This window comes from Alosa pseudoharengus, unplaced genomic scaffold (assembly GCF_046254945.1).
Source record: "Alosa pseudoharengus isolate Yale_2024_CS ecotype anadromous, Long Island Sound unplaced genomic scaffold, YU_APseudo_1.1 YU_APseudo_1.1_scf_3, whole genome shotgun sequence".
NCBI classification, from domain to species: Eukaryota; Metazoa; Chordata; class Actinopteri; order Clupeiformes; family Clupeidae; genus Alosa; species Alosa pseudoharengus.
In genome coordinates, this window is record NW_027468718.1 from 28523234 (window position 1) to 28538516 (window position 15283).

Consider the following 15283-nt stretch of genomic DNA (forward strand, 5'->3'; position numbering starts at 1 on the left):
CTCACCTCGTTGAAATGCACGTCCTGCATCCCCACGTCCTCCATCATGGAGGCCTCCTCATCAATGTTGGGCGTGACCACCCTGAAGGCTGAACATCCCTGCTTGAACATTCCTGAGCCACACAAACACACACAAATGCTTTTTTTTTTAAATTATCTTGTCATATGCAGTCTTTTCTTCTTAAATTATTTGTGCTAGTCAACATCAATAGTTTCATATCTGTAAATGAATGTGCTTGTGCACAGCAGTGGCGGTTAAAGGTCAATGCTCACTTTACGACAGAGAGGCGCACTATTGGTGATCACTCAGTGGCTGTCTGATCATTACATAACACCATGGCAATGAGAACAACAGAGAATGGCCCAGGACCAGTCCTGTCATTCTTATCAGATGTTCATAGAGAGAATACAACTAGTCCTTGAACCTCATGCACCACACACAAAATGCTGTCTTTATAATGCCACAACTATGCTGGCATTTTTGCATGTCGTACAAACAAGTAGCTCATTTAAGATGAACATAAAATATAATCCTAGCACCATGCCTTAGTGAACATTATTTAAAGATATTCGTGAGACAAAAATAGTCAGTGTGATTTCATAAGTCACGATTGAATATATAATGTGTCATGCAAAGTCATTCATTTGCATACTGAGTGGCATGACATGCTGATAACTGAAGCCCTGCATCAGCGGGTCAAGTTTAGTAACTTTGCTGCGGACTCTATCAGCCCCGTGAGAGAGACATGAGCACCCCTAGTGGCCACACTCACCTTTCCTCCTCAGGTACTCCGACACCAGAGCTGCGACGTGCACATAACACATGGCTGCCTGCAACGCATAAGCACACTATTCAGCACTACGTTCAAATCAATAGCTGCTCAAAGGCCTCATAAACCAAATGCACTGTATTCTGCAGACGGTAATGCTTTTATATATTGTTAAATATAATCTTATAATCTATTTTTAGATGGACTACAGTAAAGAACATTTGCTTTCAGGAAGAAACTTATACATGCCTATTGCAAAAGTGATGAGAGTGAACATGGATGAAGGAGTGTAAAATGAAAGTATACTACACAGTATGCTAATCCATGCCATGAGAAATGTATTTAATTTACTGTGGACCTGCAGCAATGGTACTGAAACAGAGTTAGTGCACTGTAGGAGAACCACTATAGTAGATGACGAGGGAGTGGGGGGTGGGCAGCGGTGATCACCTCTGAGAGGTCACCGTTCTTCACGTGTATGCGGGCCATGCTGTCCAGCCAGGTCTTGCGCAGCTCTGGGGTGCTGGCGTAGGACTTGGCCAGGCTGTACTGCAGGTCCACCAGCATCTCCGGGTCGCGCTCGTGCTCCTTCATCTGAGCCGTGGCCATCAGCACCGTGCGGATCCGCTTGGTCAGGTCCTTCACGTCCGACGGGAACGCTGTGTTCTGCGGACACAGGTCAATCCCACCCCCCACGGTAGACAATTAGACAATTAGTCTAATAAGAGACTCCTTAACTTAACTTAATACTTAAAAACTACTGGCTTGTAAATGGTGTGTCTGCTCAGTCACTGACTTTGATGGTCTTGTCGCTGTTGGCACAGTTGTTGATGATGGAAAGAGACTGCTGGAAGCGGGTTCCACCGATCCCAATGACATCAGCGATTAACTGGCTGACGGCAATGACCACCTGAATAAAGGCAGCAGCAAAGCAAAAACATCAGTCAGCAAAATTACAGAGCCGTTACTCCACAAGACACAAAGGCACAGTGAGCAGTTTTCTTGTGGTTCTTCACCAGATGCTTTTAATTCAGGGGAATTGCACATCATGGGCTCACCTGCAGGTGTGTGCGGACGAAAGACTTGCGGCCCGTGTAGTCAAAGTTGCTCTTCATGAGGAAGTAGAGCAGGTGGGCGGCGTCGCTGCGGATGGAGCTCAGTTTGGAGTTGCAGCACTTCAGGATCTCATAGCAGAAGGCGGCACACATGTCCGCACGCCCCTCGAAAAACGTGCAAGGGAACTGAGAGCAGAGCGGTTATGGTGGTTAGGATGGTGGGCTTTTATAGAAGCCACTACTCACCCAATGCTCTCTCACACAGACAGACAGACAGACAGACAGACAGACAGACAGACAGACACACACACACACACACACACACACACACACACACAGACACACACACACACACACACACACACACACACACACACTCATTCCTTGCTTACTTTGTAGATGAAGGTCCTGAGGGAGGTGAAGACCTGCTTAAGGGCTGTCTCTGATTGGTTAATTTGCAGGAAACAGAGGTGGACCTGGAAGACCTTCTTCATTAGGGGGTTGTGCCCATGGTCTGCACAGAGCTGAGTCTAGGAGAACAATTAGAGAAATGCTGTTAGGTTTACCTGTGACTAAAAGGCCTGTTTACTTGACACTGCACCATTTAACAGCTGATGGGCACCACTATCTCTCCCAGCCGTTCATTGACAAAAACCCAATGCCTCGGTCTCCTCCCAGCAGCGGGCTGCTCACCTTGAAGCCCATGATGAAGATGCTGAGGGTGTCCAACACGGTCAGGCACACCTCTGTGGCCATGTTGGCCTCCAGCAGCGACTGGTTCAGCACATCGGCGTCCGAGTGGCTGTAGGCTGGAGGAGAGAGACAAAGGACAATGCTGTAGCAAGTTCCCACCACACTGACCAACAGTTCCGCTGTTACAGCTCACCAGCCACAAGAGCCGGTGTCATTAGTACAGTCCAGAGGCCAAAAATAGTACATAGTAAGATGAAATGATAACTTAGAGGAAATAAAAGAGTTTTATGGTTTCTTTTTAACAGTTCCTGAATATTGTAGGATGTTACATGAGGAACAGAAATGAAAAGAGATGGACTAATTGCAAGGGGTCATTCCCAGGGAAAGGAAATGGGCATGCTCTTAATGCAATCCAAATGAATGGCTGAGGAGCTAAGAGTAGTCTGCAAGCTGACTGGCAACCTGATACACTCTTACCATGGTCTACAGAAATTCCAAGTATACTTGAAATCTTTCTTACACTGAAAACACAGAGAGATGGACTTTGTTAAGAGAATGCTGTGGCCCATTTTGTTTTTCCATAGACACAAAGGCATCTTCTGGAACAGCAGCCATTGTAAGTATATGTGTAGGACTACTAGGTCCTGCATGGGTATGACTAGATCCTCACCGGACACTGCTTTTGCTTTTGCACCGGTCTTCTGTGTCTAGCTGATGTTAAGCAACACTAAATCTGACCTTGTGGTCACATGGGGAAAGTGTTTGAGGTGTGAAGAATGATGTTGGTGCTGAGGAAGAGGAGTAGGGTGATGAAGATGGCCATGGGCATGTGAATGGCGGCCAGAGAAGGGAGGTCGCCGCGGCGACGAGGTGGGCACTTACTGTGGTTAAAAGTGTATGAGTTATCCAGGCTGCTGAGCTGCTGTAAGCGGGCATGCATCATTCCCGCCCTGTTACGGGACACAGGCAGAGTCTGAGACTTCCGCTCATGTGCTATGGGTCCCGCCCCTTCCTGGTGCCTAATGAGGAAACGGGACACCGTTAGAAGGGTGGCCAACTACCCGCATGGCCTGGGTTAGTCAAGCAGTCTACGGAGCCGCAATCAGATCACGAGTCCTTTGGGGGTCTTTTACCAAAACAGGGTACAACTGGACAGGCGTCACGCAGCCCAGGAGTAATCAAAAGACTAGCAAAGAAGTGATGTCCAAGAAAATCTTAATGCAAATATCTTACATTGAAATGCATCCTTTTTTTTAAATGTAAACAATAGCATCCATTGACGTGTGGACTTCTGTGATTTTAATGTGCATGCAGCTATCTACAGTGATTAGCATTAGGGCTACAACAGATAGAGCAACAGCAGAGCACCAGCAGCATGCAGGCAAAACGTGTGATACACTAGTCAGCTCTGAGCTGTGCAGTTGATGCAACATGGGATGATGTTAGAACAATGACCAAAAGAGAGGCAAACGCATGCAACACAGTCAGTCTTACCCAAGCAGGAGAGGGCGGGAGTCGAGTGCTTTTTAAATACTATTAGACTTGCCAGCGTTTGAGTGAATAAGAGGAAGAGAGAGAGTGGCGGCGGGTTAGTGAGAGCGGTCACCCCCAGCACACTGTGTGTCTACACTGGAGTGACCCAGAAACAGTGTGTGTGTGTCTGCGCTGTCTGCTGTGCCACTGAACATGAGGCAGTGGCAGACGTGTGGAAAGCTGCAGTTCCATGAGTACCACATTTACATGAAACACGACAGGAGGACCAGTACTAAGGGATATCAGGGGCTTTACTCCACATACTGTACTATAAATACACTTCATATAGAGATAAGCTTAAATACTTTAAACTTCAGTTTACCTCGAACACAATTTCTCTGTTTTCAGAACACAACCATTCTGCACATACTGCATATTATTTACCAACATGAACATCCCTCATCAAAGGCATTAAAAGGGCTCTTTGCATGCAAGCAGGTTTGTGGAACACACATAAATACTATTGTCAACTGAGGTAGGAAACTGTCATTTAGAAACATTACCTCGCAATGTATCTTTTCCCCATATATCTGAACTGATGAAGGCATACTCTGAAATCAAGCATAAAATACAAAGCTGGTGAGGATATGGACTTGTAACACCAGGGCATATTTTTGCAGAAAATCTTTTCATACATGTAATGACAACTTCAACAAGATCCAGAACTTACTCAATGAGTGTGAAGAAATCCATCAGATCACCAGAGGAAGCCTTATTCCAGTATGTGAACAAAGCATCTGCAATGGGAAATTATTAAATCAATGCACTCTAAAAGGCCAATTTACACCAGAACCAATGGAAGCGTTTTTTCAGTTGCCTGTCCGACATCCATCTATTGTTTGAGATTCCATTAGAATCAATGTAGCAATTTAGACCGGCAGCGCTTTACACACAATTACAGCTGACCAGAGCGTGTAGTGTGTGATTTGCACACATAGGAAAACGCATGGATAAACACATGGTCACGTCATGTCTGAGACAGAGGCCGTGTAAATTGATTGATTTACATTTTGGTCTTGGTGGTGTACGCTTGTATGGATAACATCCTTACTATTCCATTATTCTTGTTCAGTGTGATGTGTGTGTGCTAGTCGGTGGTGGAGTCTCACCCTCGGACATGCTCTTGAGGACATGCAGGAAGCACATGAGGAGACTCTTGATCTCAGCCTGATCCAGTTTGTCACAGCGCAGCATGGAGCTGCCCAGGGCTGAGGCCGGCTGGTTCTGAAAGCAGCGGGAGAGACGTCAGGACCTCAAAGACACCCACACACACACACACACACACACACACACACACACACAAGGACACGCAAACAAATACACTAATACACTCATTCCATACAGAGGGAAAATCTGGACTGTTGCATTCTATGGAATAATCCACACTACAAAGCATGTACTTGCTTTTCTGGGGGGCGTTATTTGGTCGAGGGTTTGGAGGTTTGACAAGTGGAAGGTTATCAAAGCGTGGGCCAAACTCACAGACTGTCCAAGCCACTACATGAAGCGGGAGCAGAAACAGACAGAAGCAGTGGACTAACACCACTACCACAGCGCAAGGGTTGGCACGAGCAACTGTGTCTTCCTTTGCCAGCAGAAGAAATCGCCTGGACCAGAGAACGCTTGAGGAGTGACTCCATGGAAAGTGTGAAGCTATGTCTTTTTTCTACAGACTTGGGTCTGTTCAAAAGAGAGTTAACTACAATAGTCTCCCAAAGAGTGAATTTCATTAGTGAGGTATCCATAGCAAGTGTCATAAAAATAACTAAATTCAGACATTTTTTTTTTTATAATTTTTTATTGAATACGTCACTACACATCCCAGACAAGAGACCTGGATCTAATCCTTAACTAGCCACAAAACTAAAGAGGAGCTTTTAGGTGAGGTAATGTCTGGTCAGAACCACACATGCTCAGTCACTGCAACAGGGATCAAAACCTCTCAGCAGAAATACACAGAGGACGAGGAGATAACTACATGCGGTCACTCAACACCCCAACAAAACCAATGAAGCTCAACAACTGGCTTCATGCCACCAGAGTGGTGTGTGATATTTAGATCCCCTCCTGGCAAAGTAAAGAGGGCCAGTAAGGAAGCAAAGCACATAGATAGTCAGTCATTAGCTCAAACACACACACACACACACACACACACACACACACACACACACACACACAGACTTCGAGAAGGAGCACTCCTGGGTGAGAAGGGATAGCAATCGTAGAGTGGTGATTGGACTGGAAAGAGAAGGGGAGGGGAGTCAGAGTTGGTTTTGTACTTGGAGGGCGCCGCTGGCGTGTGGGCTCTCGGGCAGAGAGGGGATAGAGAGCAGAGAAAAGTCCATGGTGGCGCGTTTGACGCGGGCCGAGAGCGTGTGGTCGTCGGCCTCGGCAAAGAGGCGCAGGACGCTGGCCGAGTGTCTCCGAGTGAATCGCTCCCTCTGCTGGAACAAGCCCAGGAGGAGGAGGAGGAGGAGGAGGAGGAAGGGGAGTCAATGACACAATGAGATAATGTCTGCCTTGCCTGCCCCCTGTCCACTTACAAGGGGCATCTCTCTCTTTCTTTCTGTGAACAACAAACCCTTCCAACACATGACATCTCTCTGGACACAGACAGACAAAAAGTCACTTTTTTCCCAATTTCTTTTGAACAGATACAGTAGCAGTTTCCATGAACTTGATGGTACCAATTCAAGAACAGGCTCTCAAACACACTGTAGGTTTCACATTACAGCATAATTAGCTTAGCAGCACGCAGCAGTGGTGTGCGGATGAATAGATAGGTCCGCACAAAACAGAGAGGTCTGCCACTCAGACACCTTCCTGGCACTGGATATACTCTCAATAAGTAATGAGCTTCTTTAGAAGGCAGATGGCCGACTCTAATTGCTTCCCAGGGAAAAAAGGGCCAATTCTTAGAAAGCAACTGGAGCAAACCTGAGGCTGCTCCTACTGTGAGGCACATGCCCTGGTTGATATATGGCACAAATGTGTGTGTGTGTGTGTGTGTGTGTGGGCAGTACCTTGTCTAGGGAGTTGGCCTTCTCGTGGTTCCTCTCAGACAGGCTGTTGCCGGAGTCGGTGCTGATGAGGGAGCCGCGGGAGTCTGCGTGGCGGACGGCGTTGATGTTGGGCGTGGAGGTCGCGTGAGGCGAAGCTGTCGGGGACAGGCTCAGTCAGAATTCATCTCATGTCAATCAAATGTGTGTACTTTGATGGACGCTCTCCACCCCCTCTTGCTCGTGACTTAGCAACGCTCACCTGTGCCAGAGATGACCCCAAACACATCCTTATGAAGGCTGTTCTCGAGGATGGTGCTTGATCTCGGAGGAGTCATGTTCACGTTTGTGAGAAGAGGGTCATCTCGTCCATTCTGAGAATCAGTAAACAGAGAGGAGATGAGCACATTAGTATGGAAACTGAGAAGCTGTGTGTGTGTACTCTTAAAGTGTTTCTCCGCATGTCCACCAGGTGGCAGTCCTACATTATTGGAGTGGTTGACGAACGGGGAGACCTCCTTCACGTTGAGCCGGTGCACATTCTCCTGGAGGAGCCCAAAGAGGGGAAGGTACAGGGTGGCCAGTCTGGCCTGCTGGCTCTACAAAACAGTATCCAAATGACCCTTTTAAGACCTTCACAGGTTCTACGTATGCACAAAACACAGGTGTCAGCAAGGGCTGGACGAGAGGGGCTCTCACCTTTGATGTGTAGCGGTCATCGAAGGTGTGCTTGATCATGAGGTTCTTCAGCACCTGGATGGAAATCTGCCGGATCTCTCGGAACTCCTGCAGAGCCCCGCCCACTTCTCGCAGCAGTAGGCCAACCAGGAAGTGGTTTTTGCAGAAGTCGTCTGTCAGCGAGTAATCTAGCTGGAGATCTGTGGGGTTAAAGAGTGGAGTTTAGGGCGGTGGAATCGAACAGAGGGGAGTTTTTTCTGTTCCCCTTTATTGGTTTAATACTCGGTTTTGCTATAAACAACTACAGTGATTGTAGCCTAACAACCAGTGTTTGACCCTAAATAGACGTAATCCCCAAGAGCGACAGTCAACTCTATATGAACTTTCACGAGATTACAAGCATTGCCTGAAAGCATGTTACTCTGTATGACTTCATTGTAGAGCTAAGTAGCCTAACGCCAAGGAACCGATTTAAAAACAACCTGACTGATCATTTTCAAGAAAATAGCAAACATTTTCATTCAGTTTCACAATAACGTACAAAATGCATTCATCAGCAGACAAGCATATACAGAGCAGAAACACAGCATTGGAAAACCAACAAATTCTAGACTACACACAAACTCTCCTGTCAACCAACACTTTACTGCTGATTCAGTTTTCCACTCTTAGGTTTCACATTCAGTCATCCCCCATGGGGAAGGCCAAATAAATCAACAGATTTATGAAAACAGCATTCCACATTGTTATTGTTCATTGATTAGATGGGATGTCTGAGGACGGAAATCAGTTGGGGACTACAGAACTTGGTTGGAGTTCACGAGTTACAATCTCAGCGGGGCTTAAAAGGTGTTTAGAGAGAAATTATACAAGTGCAGCCAATCAAACGGTGCAGCCGGACGACAGAAGCTGGGCAATGAGGCGGCAGGGGAGTGTTGGACAGTGGTTTACACAGCTACACATATGGACATCAAATCTGACATGGCACAAATGTAAAATGGTGATTGAGCACAGGATACAGGGCCGGTTTCAGGTAGTTGTGATTCTTGGCCTGTTGATTTTACAGAGCATGTGGGTGGGCAGGTTGTTCATATAGTTGCTTAAAATCATCGGCATGCTCTTTTAATTAAGAGACCAACTTTCATACTCTAAGAAGAAAATTAAGCCTGATTTAAGGTGGCAAATTACTAGTGTATATGGTAATACAGAGATGGTGTGAGACAATACTTGTGCTTTATAAAAATAAAGAACTGGTTGAAAATAATGGCACCCTGTATGTTTATCCCATGGCATTAATGTGTGATTGGACTGGATGGGCTGACATTTTGGTTCTAATTTAGGTGCCATGGAGACACAGATTGAGGGCGAGAAAGGACAGGCAAGCAGCACACCTTTCACCTACCTACAGGAGTATCATGTGACTCCATGTTGGAGGAAAGTAATGCTAATTGGCAAAAAAGAGAAAAGATAAACCCAAATGGACACACACACAGGGACATGCTACGCTAAGAAGAGGGATGGATAAAACATAGCAGCTTTTCAAGAGCACAAAACACACATGGTATTAAGGTTCTGTTTTTGCTGAAGCTAATGGTCTTGGTTTCAAGTACAGTAGCTAAAGTAGTTGGCTACATTTAGTGTTAGGGCAGCCAAGACAAATGTTTATCAGAGAACATGTGAGGAGGAAATTTAAATAATGGTGGTGTGTCCTGTTCAAAATTCTTCACAGACCATTAGTGAAAAAATACAAATGCACTGTAATTTCTCAGTTGTAAGTCTGATAATAATTGCAGAAAGTGGTAGAAGTGGAAGAAAGTGTTCTCACCTTGAAATCTCTGGATTCTTCCTTTTCCAAAAGGCATAGGCAAATTCAAGGGAATGTAGTGTTCATGGTTGCAAGCCACTCGAAGGAACTCAAACCTAAACTCATACAAAGTCTGAAAAGCAAGACAAGACCATTTTTCAGTAAAAGGATATCAGAGCAGCAATACTTCGGACTTCTGCTGCAATGTAAGAACTACCTTGGGATCTCCTGGCATGAAGCAGTTGATGTAGTTGTTGATCTGCTTGAACATGAAGCCTCTGTCCATGAACGTGAAACAGCGCTATGAGGAGAGGAGAGAATTACACCTCTTTTTAGTAAATGTTTCTAAATAACAACGCTTCATTCATGTTTGTTCATACAAATTTCATCGTGATTACAATCACGATAGTGTCCACTGCGCTGTCTGTGCTGACAGGGGAACTTAAGTGCTGAACTAATCAGTAGAAACATCACGGTCAGAGAGTTCAGCACCAAGGACGTTGCCAGATGCTGGCAGGAAATTGCAGAACTGACCGTGGAGGACAGCAGTATCTCGGCTCTAAATCAGATAAAGGCCTTGGGCAGTGTGGGACTGCTTCAGACTACCATCGGACGGCAGTGAAATCAAACACTCCTTTGTTGTGTTCATTAAGAGATTAAATTCGTCTCCTTCTTATCAAGTGAGAGCGAGGCAAGACAAGTCAGGGCTGTGAGCTTAAGAGGCCAGGCGTCTGCTCATCTTTTAGTCAGTGCAGGTGAGAAGGGTCCCTGTCCTCCGAGGCACCGGAGGTGTCACTTCTCAGCTTTCACTCTCACCTTAATGAAGACGGCCAGGCTGTGGTTGGCGTTGCGCGCCGCGTCCAGGTTGTCCTTGTACTTCTGCGTGATGTGGGGCATCATCATGTTGACCAGGGTCTCCACCGTGTGGTGGAAGGAGGCGGAGAAGCGCTGGTTTCTGGAAAGCTGAGGAGAGGAAGAGAAACAGAATGAGATGGACAGAAAGAGAGATGGATGAAGGGAAAAGTGTAGGCCTATGTGTGTGTGAAGGGAAAAGTGTAGGCCTACGATCGATCGATCGATCGATCGATAGATAGATAGATAGATAGATAGATAGATACTTTATTGATCCCTAGGGGAAATTCAAGATGTATGTGTGTCTGAAGGAAAAAGGAAGCAATAGTCCATATAAATGAATTAAAGGAGCTATATATACTGCCATTCATACCATATCACTACTCGTCATGGGCCGCTGGAGAGTTTAGCGGGCATGTTAGCATGGGCCGCTGGAGAGTTTAGCGGGCATGTTAGCATGGGCCGCTGGAGAGTTTAGCGGGCATGTTAGCATGTGGCTCTGGGAGGCTGGGAGACAGACATGCAGTAGGCTCCTGCCATGAGCTCTTGATTACACATGAGCATGTCATAGAGGACTAAATGGAGGGTTTCAGTGTTTCAGAAATTGGAGATCTCGATAGTTATCACTGTGGGATTGCTCTCTAATTCTGAGGGCAAAACAGAGGCTGATTCAAAGGCCTGAGTGTAATTGAGCACATAAATACAGGGGCTAATCCGTCAGAGGAAACTAGCACGGACAGGGGACTGAACAAAATAGGGGCCACTCAAGATTATACTAAAGCATTAGCTTACCTTAACCCGACCACTCTCAATTAAGTACTGGGCCATGGACTTCACTAAGGCTTCAAGGAAATACCAAGAGTACTGCAAAAGGAAGACAACAATTAAATAATTAAATCATTAAATCACGTGACAGGCCATCATGTCTCTTTGTTATGCACGACATTGAGATGCACCGCTTACCTTCAGCAGCTTGTTGCTGGTCAGGAAGTCAGTGGAGGGCTTCAGGATTGCAGTCATGGCTTTGGCCAGCTCCTCATGGACCGTCCTGGTGCTGTTGGCTGCGTACGGCTCGTTCTTGAATACGTACTGCAACACAAGGAGACCATGTCAGCTCACGCCTTCGAGGTTGACACAAGAGATATCCATCAAGATGAAGTAATGCTCTTACTTTTACATATGAGCGTAAGTAGTGCTCCAGACCCTCCTCGTGGCACTGGGCAACGACATGAATCATAACCCTGAAACGTAAAAAGAAATGAGAGTTGACTGGGGCTCCTGGATAACCTCTCTGCAACACCACGGCCAACTCATAAGATTTTCCTCATTGGAAAAAACTGCGTGTGGCACTGGGCTCCCGGAGTGTTATTGTGGAAACTCGGGAGGTGCTGGCTTGCCTGGTCACATTCACCGCCACTTCCTCGTGGGTGGCGCTGGTCAGCACTCGGAAGAGCTGGTTCAGGATGGTGGGCAGGAAGTTGATCATCACGTGACTCTCCATGGCGTGGAGACTCTGAGGGAGACAGAGAGGGAGAGGGGTGAGTGGAGTGGCCAGTGCAGAGGCCTCACCGGGCAGCTTGGAGCTCCTCTGATTTACAGCGAGCTGCTGCAGTGACTGAGGTGAATGCAGGAGTGATTGCTTTGGCATGCGTGTAGGGTACTTTATTATGCTGTTTTACACTCTATCAGTGTTCACAAAATGTTGTTGATGGAAAACATTCCTGTGCTGGTCCACACAGCAGAGATTAGCCGCTGTGATGAAGAGATTGGTGTGGTCGCCAACACCCATGGCACAACAGAGAGGTCAAAAACGAGATTTACGCAACAGGAAGCAACCCCAGAGCAAGAATAGCAGGACACACCTGAGACCAAGTGGGCAACGATAACATGAGCCAGGAATGAGGGAGGCAGGGTCAGACCCAGAGGAGGAGAGAGACCGACAGAGAGAGAGAGACAGAGAGAGAGAGAGAGAGAGAGAGAGAGAGAGAGAGAGAGAGAGAGACAGAGGAGATCACTGGTGCATCATCAGTCTCACACACAGTATGGGGAGAAAGCTCATCAGTCATTTGGCTGGTGGCCAGTGAAAATCTCCCACTGGCGTGACCTTGAGCGCTGACCAGGGCCCATTGTTTGTGCCGGGCGCCGTGTTTACTCTAGCGCCCCAGAGATGCATCAGAACACGCAGCTCTATGTGGCCCGCTGCACGAGTTATGGAAAGAGGTGCGTTTGCATTGTCCAGCGGGACAGGCCTGAGCAAACAGCCAGCCTGTCTCTAAACATCCTCAGGAAGCTGGACAGCACCGGCCTCAGACATGCTAATGAGCCCCTGGCGAACAGGTATTGGGGGGGGGGGGGGGGTGACAACTGACTGAGTGACATTGATTGGGAAACATGATGGATGGGACGCGTGAAAAAACGCCTCGCTGTCGTTTGTCGTTCTGTTGGAGTGGCAGGCCAGTAGCATGCGGGCTTCTGGTCTCGTCTGTCATCTCACCTTCAGGTACTTCACCAGCTCTCCTGCCGACACCTGAGCAGCTGAATCCATGCTCTGAAAGTGATGGAAGAAGTTGTGCAAATGCTGGTCCTGTGCACAGAGAGAGAGAGAAAGGGAGAGGAAGAGAGAGAAAAACAAACACATGATGATGACGATGACGATGATGATGATGATGATGAGAGACAAGGTGTTAAGAATCATCATGATTATTCCCCTCTAAAACAGTGCAGTGATGAGGGAGAGTGTGTCGAACTGATCAACACTGGAGGGCTGAAGTGAAGAATAACAACTCTATTACATGCTCAATATATTAGACCACTTCATTAAATTAAAACATGCGACTGACCTGAGCGTAGACTGTGGAGACGAGGTGAGTGGACACTTTGAACAGAGGCTTGCCCCCATCCACCCACTTCATCTCAGGGCTGGAGTGCTGCTGCAAAACAGTTGGCACACACTTGAGAAATATTGACCCCACTTTGTCAAAACATTTCTCTTTGTCCCTTGGCATGTCCACATTGCCCTTCCTCCTGACCTTTCATTCACTCTCATGGCAATGCAATCTGTGTACATAATGTGTGTGTGCATTATCCATTTGTATTTAAGAGCGATTACACATACTCAGGCTCTTCTTAAAATGAGGCTAGCTAGTATCGCTAAGCTGCCCCTGATGTTACCAGGGACCACTTTAAGCAGGGATTCACTGAAGGACAAAGCACCACTTAATCACTGTGAAGGCTGAGCCTACAGGGTCTTCCCAGTTCACCCCGACCTCCAACCCCAGCCAACCCCACATGGCCTCCACCAGGCCCTTGGGAGAGGCTTTACCTTGCTGATGCCCTCCTGACAGCTGAGGTAGCCAGCAGGCAGGTTGGCCGCCACGGGGATCTGCTGCTCGTTCATGATCACCCTCCCGTCCTTCAGCAAAGGGAGCCAGGCGTAGCCCACTGAGAGGTCAAGGGGCGGAGGGGGCAGAAGGTAAAAACAAAAGGCCTGTCAGCTCATAGCCACCGTTGGATGATCACAGAGAGCAACAGTTTATAGCTAAGCACTTAACATGGGGGAAGGTACTTAGAGGCCCCCTTAATCCATTTGGATTGAATTAGAAGGGCTGTTTTGGGGAGAGGAGTTAAGAAGTTAAAGAGCTGGACAAAGAAAGAGGGAGACAGAGAGGAGGGTGGAGGTGGCATTCCTACCTATGATATCCACAACATCCCTCAGAGAGAGAGAGAGAGAGAGAGACAGGGAGAGAGAGGGAGGAAGAAAGGAGGGTGGAGGTGGCATTCCTACCTATGATATCCACAACATCCCTCAGAGAGAGAGAGACAGGGAGAGAGAGGGAGGAAGAAAGGAGGGTGGAGGTGGCATTCCTACCGAAGTTTTCCACAACATCCCTTTTCTTGGTGCTCGCTTTGCTGTTGCTGTCACAGCTGATGTGGAAAAAGGTGAAGAGGAGATGGTGCTTCTCATTGAGCTGGGTGGGCAGCTCAAGTTTAAACTGAAAAGAAGAAAGTGTTTCTGGTCAACGCATATGCATTGCTGCTAATAATATGCATATTGTAAAAAAAAAAAAAAAAACCCTATTGTCAAGGTTACAAGGTTCTACCTCATCGTAGAACTCAGGGTTCTGCTGGTGGTGTAATACTGCAGCAAAGGCATTTTTGGTAAACAGAGGACCACCTGGTCGACCGTAGATGCACTGTGGAACGGTCATAGGGAGAGAAAAACGAATGAGGTTTCAATAACGAGTGCCATCTTAGGAAACAAAATGAAAGAGGGATGGGTTAAGGGAGAGAGGAGAGAGAAAGAGAGATGAGTTACCTTGAGTGGAGCCGCCTCCTCCTCATCTGAATCCTTGAACTCAATGCACACAGCTATGTTCCTTGCCTATAGAGACACAAAGCACAGGTCTGTCAGTTTAATCAAGCCTCAGAGTAGAGTGCTACAATAGGACCTTTCACCTCCATGCAGATGTGTATTGATCAGGTCCAGCATACCTTGGCGAAGGACTTTTGGCTGTCATACTTGAGGTGCCTGGGGTAGACATAGAGGTGATTGTTGTAGATGGTGAAAGGCTGGGAGCACTTGGCTATGCAGGGCACAAACTCCTCCACTTCAAACAGTACGTCCCTCTCACTGACGTCAAACTGCTTCACCGGAATGTAGGATGAGGTAACGCAATCTGCAGTGCAACGCAAGGGGCAGCAGGAGTGACACCACAAGAAAGACATTAGAGACATCTTAGCAAGAGCTGGGCAGAACAGGAAAGGGAGGGGACAGAAACTCTTGACTTCGGGCTATTGAAGTTGGAGTGGACTTACTGGGCAGGTCGGGGGGAACGCTGTCAATGGTAACGTCTAAGTTTCCTAAGATCACGGGAAGCTTGGCCATCTTCTCTGGCCTGGG

At 47.2% G+C, this 15283-nt stretch overlaps 1 protein-coding gene across 8 annotated transcripts in view; it reads right to left on the reverse strand.

Moving 5' to 3' along the window:
- LOC143100566 (dedicator of cytokinesis protein 9) overlaps positions 1-15283 on the reverse strand; it is an 80475-nt gene that overhangs the window by 6413 nt on the left and 58779 nt on the right. For 3 of the 8 annotated variants that reach the window (XM_076263853.1, XM_076263855.1, XM_076263859.1), the window contains 30 exons: positions 15199-15278; positions 14875-15059; positions 14699-14764; positions 14484-14576; positions 14252-14375; positions 13706-13824; positions 13224-13313; positions 12878-12967; positions 11781-11896; positions 11555-11624; positions 11347-11472; positions 11176-11247; positions 10348-10494; positions 9749-9832; positions 9553-9664; positions 7749-7927; positions 7535-7648; positions 7312-7423; positions 7074-7207; positions 5160-5274; positions 4721-4787; positions 4554-4601; positions 3400-3536; positions 2518-2633; positions 2217-2354; positions 1828-2010; positions 1566-1679; positions 1220-1435; positions 773-830; positions 6-112 (listed from right to left, as the gene is read on the reverse strand). In XM_076263853.1, coding sequence (XP_076119968.1) covers positions 6-112; positions 773-830; positions 1220-1435; positions 1566-1679; positions 1828-2010; positions 2217-2354; positions 2518-2633; positions 3400-3536; positions 4554-4601; positions 4721-4787; positions 5160-5274; positions 7074-7207; positions 7312-7423; positions 7535-7648; positions 7749-7927; positions 9553-9664; positions 9749-9832; positions 10348-10494; positions 11176-11247; positions 11347-11472; positions 11555-11624; positions 11781-11896; positions 12878-12967; positions 13224-13313; positions 13706-13824; positions 14252-14375; positions 14484-14576; positions 14699-14764; positions 14875-15059; positions 15199-15278 — 3412 coding nt within the window. Of the gene's footprint in view, positions 1-5; positions 113-772; positions 831-1219; positions 1436-1565; positions 1680-1827; positions 2011-2216; positions 2355-2517; positions 2634-2994; positions 3039-3399; positions 3537-4553; positions 4602-4720; positions 4788-5159; positions 5275-6329; positions 6492-7073; positions 7208-7311; positions 7424-7534; positions 7649-7748; positions 7928-9552; positions 9665-9748; positions 9833-10347; positions 10495-11175; positions 11248-11346; positions 11473-11554; positions 11625-11780; positions 11897-12877; positions 12968-13223; positions 13314-13705; positions 13825-14251; positions 14376-14483; positions 14577-14698; positions 14765-14874; positions 15060-15198; positions 15279-15283 lie in introns of all 8 variants that reach the window. The other 5 variants (XM_076263854.1, XM_076263861.1, XM_076263860.1 and 2 more) reach the window with 4 other exon arrangements.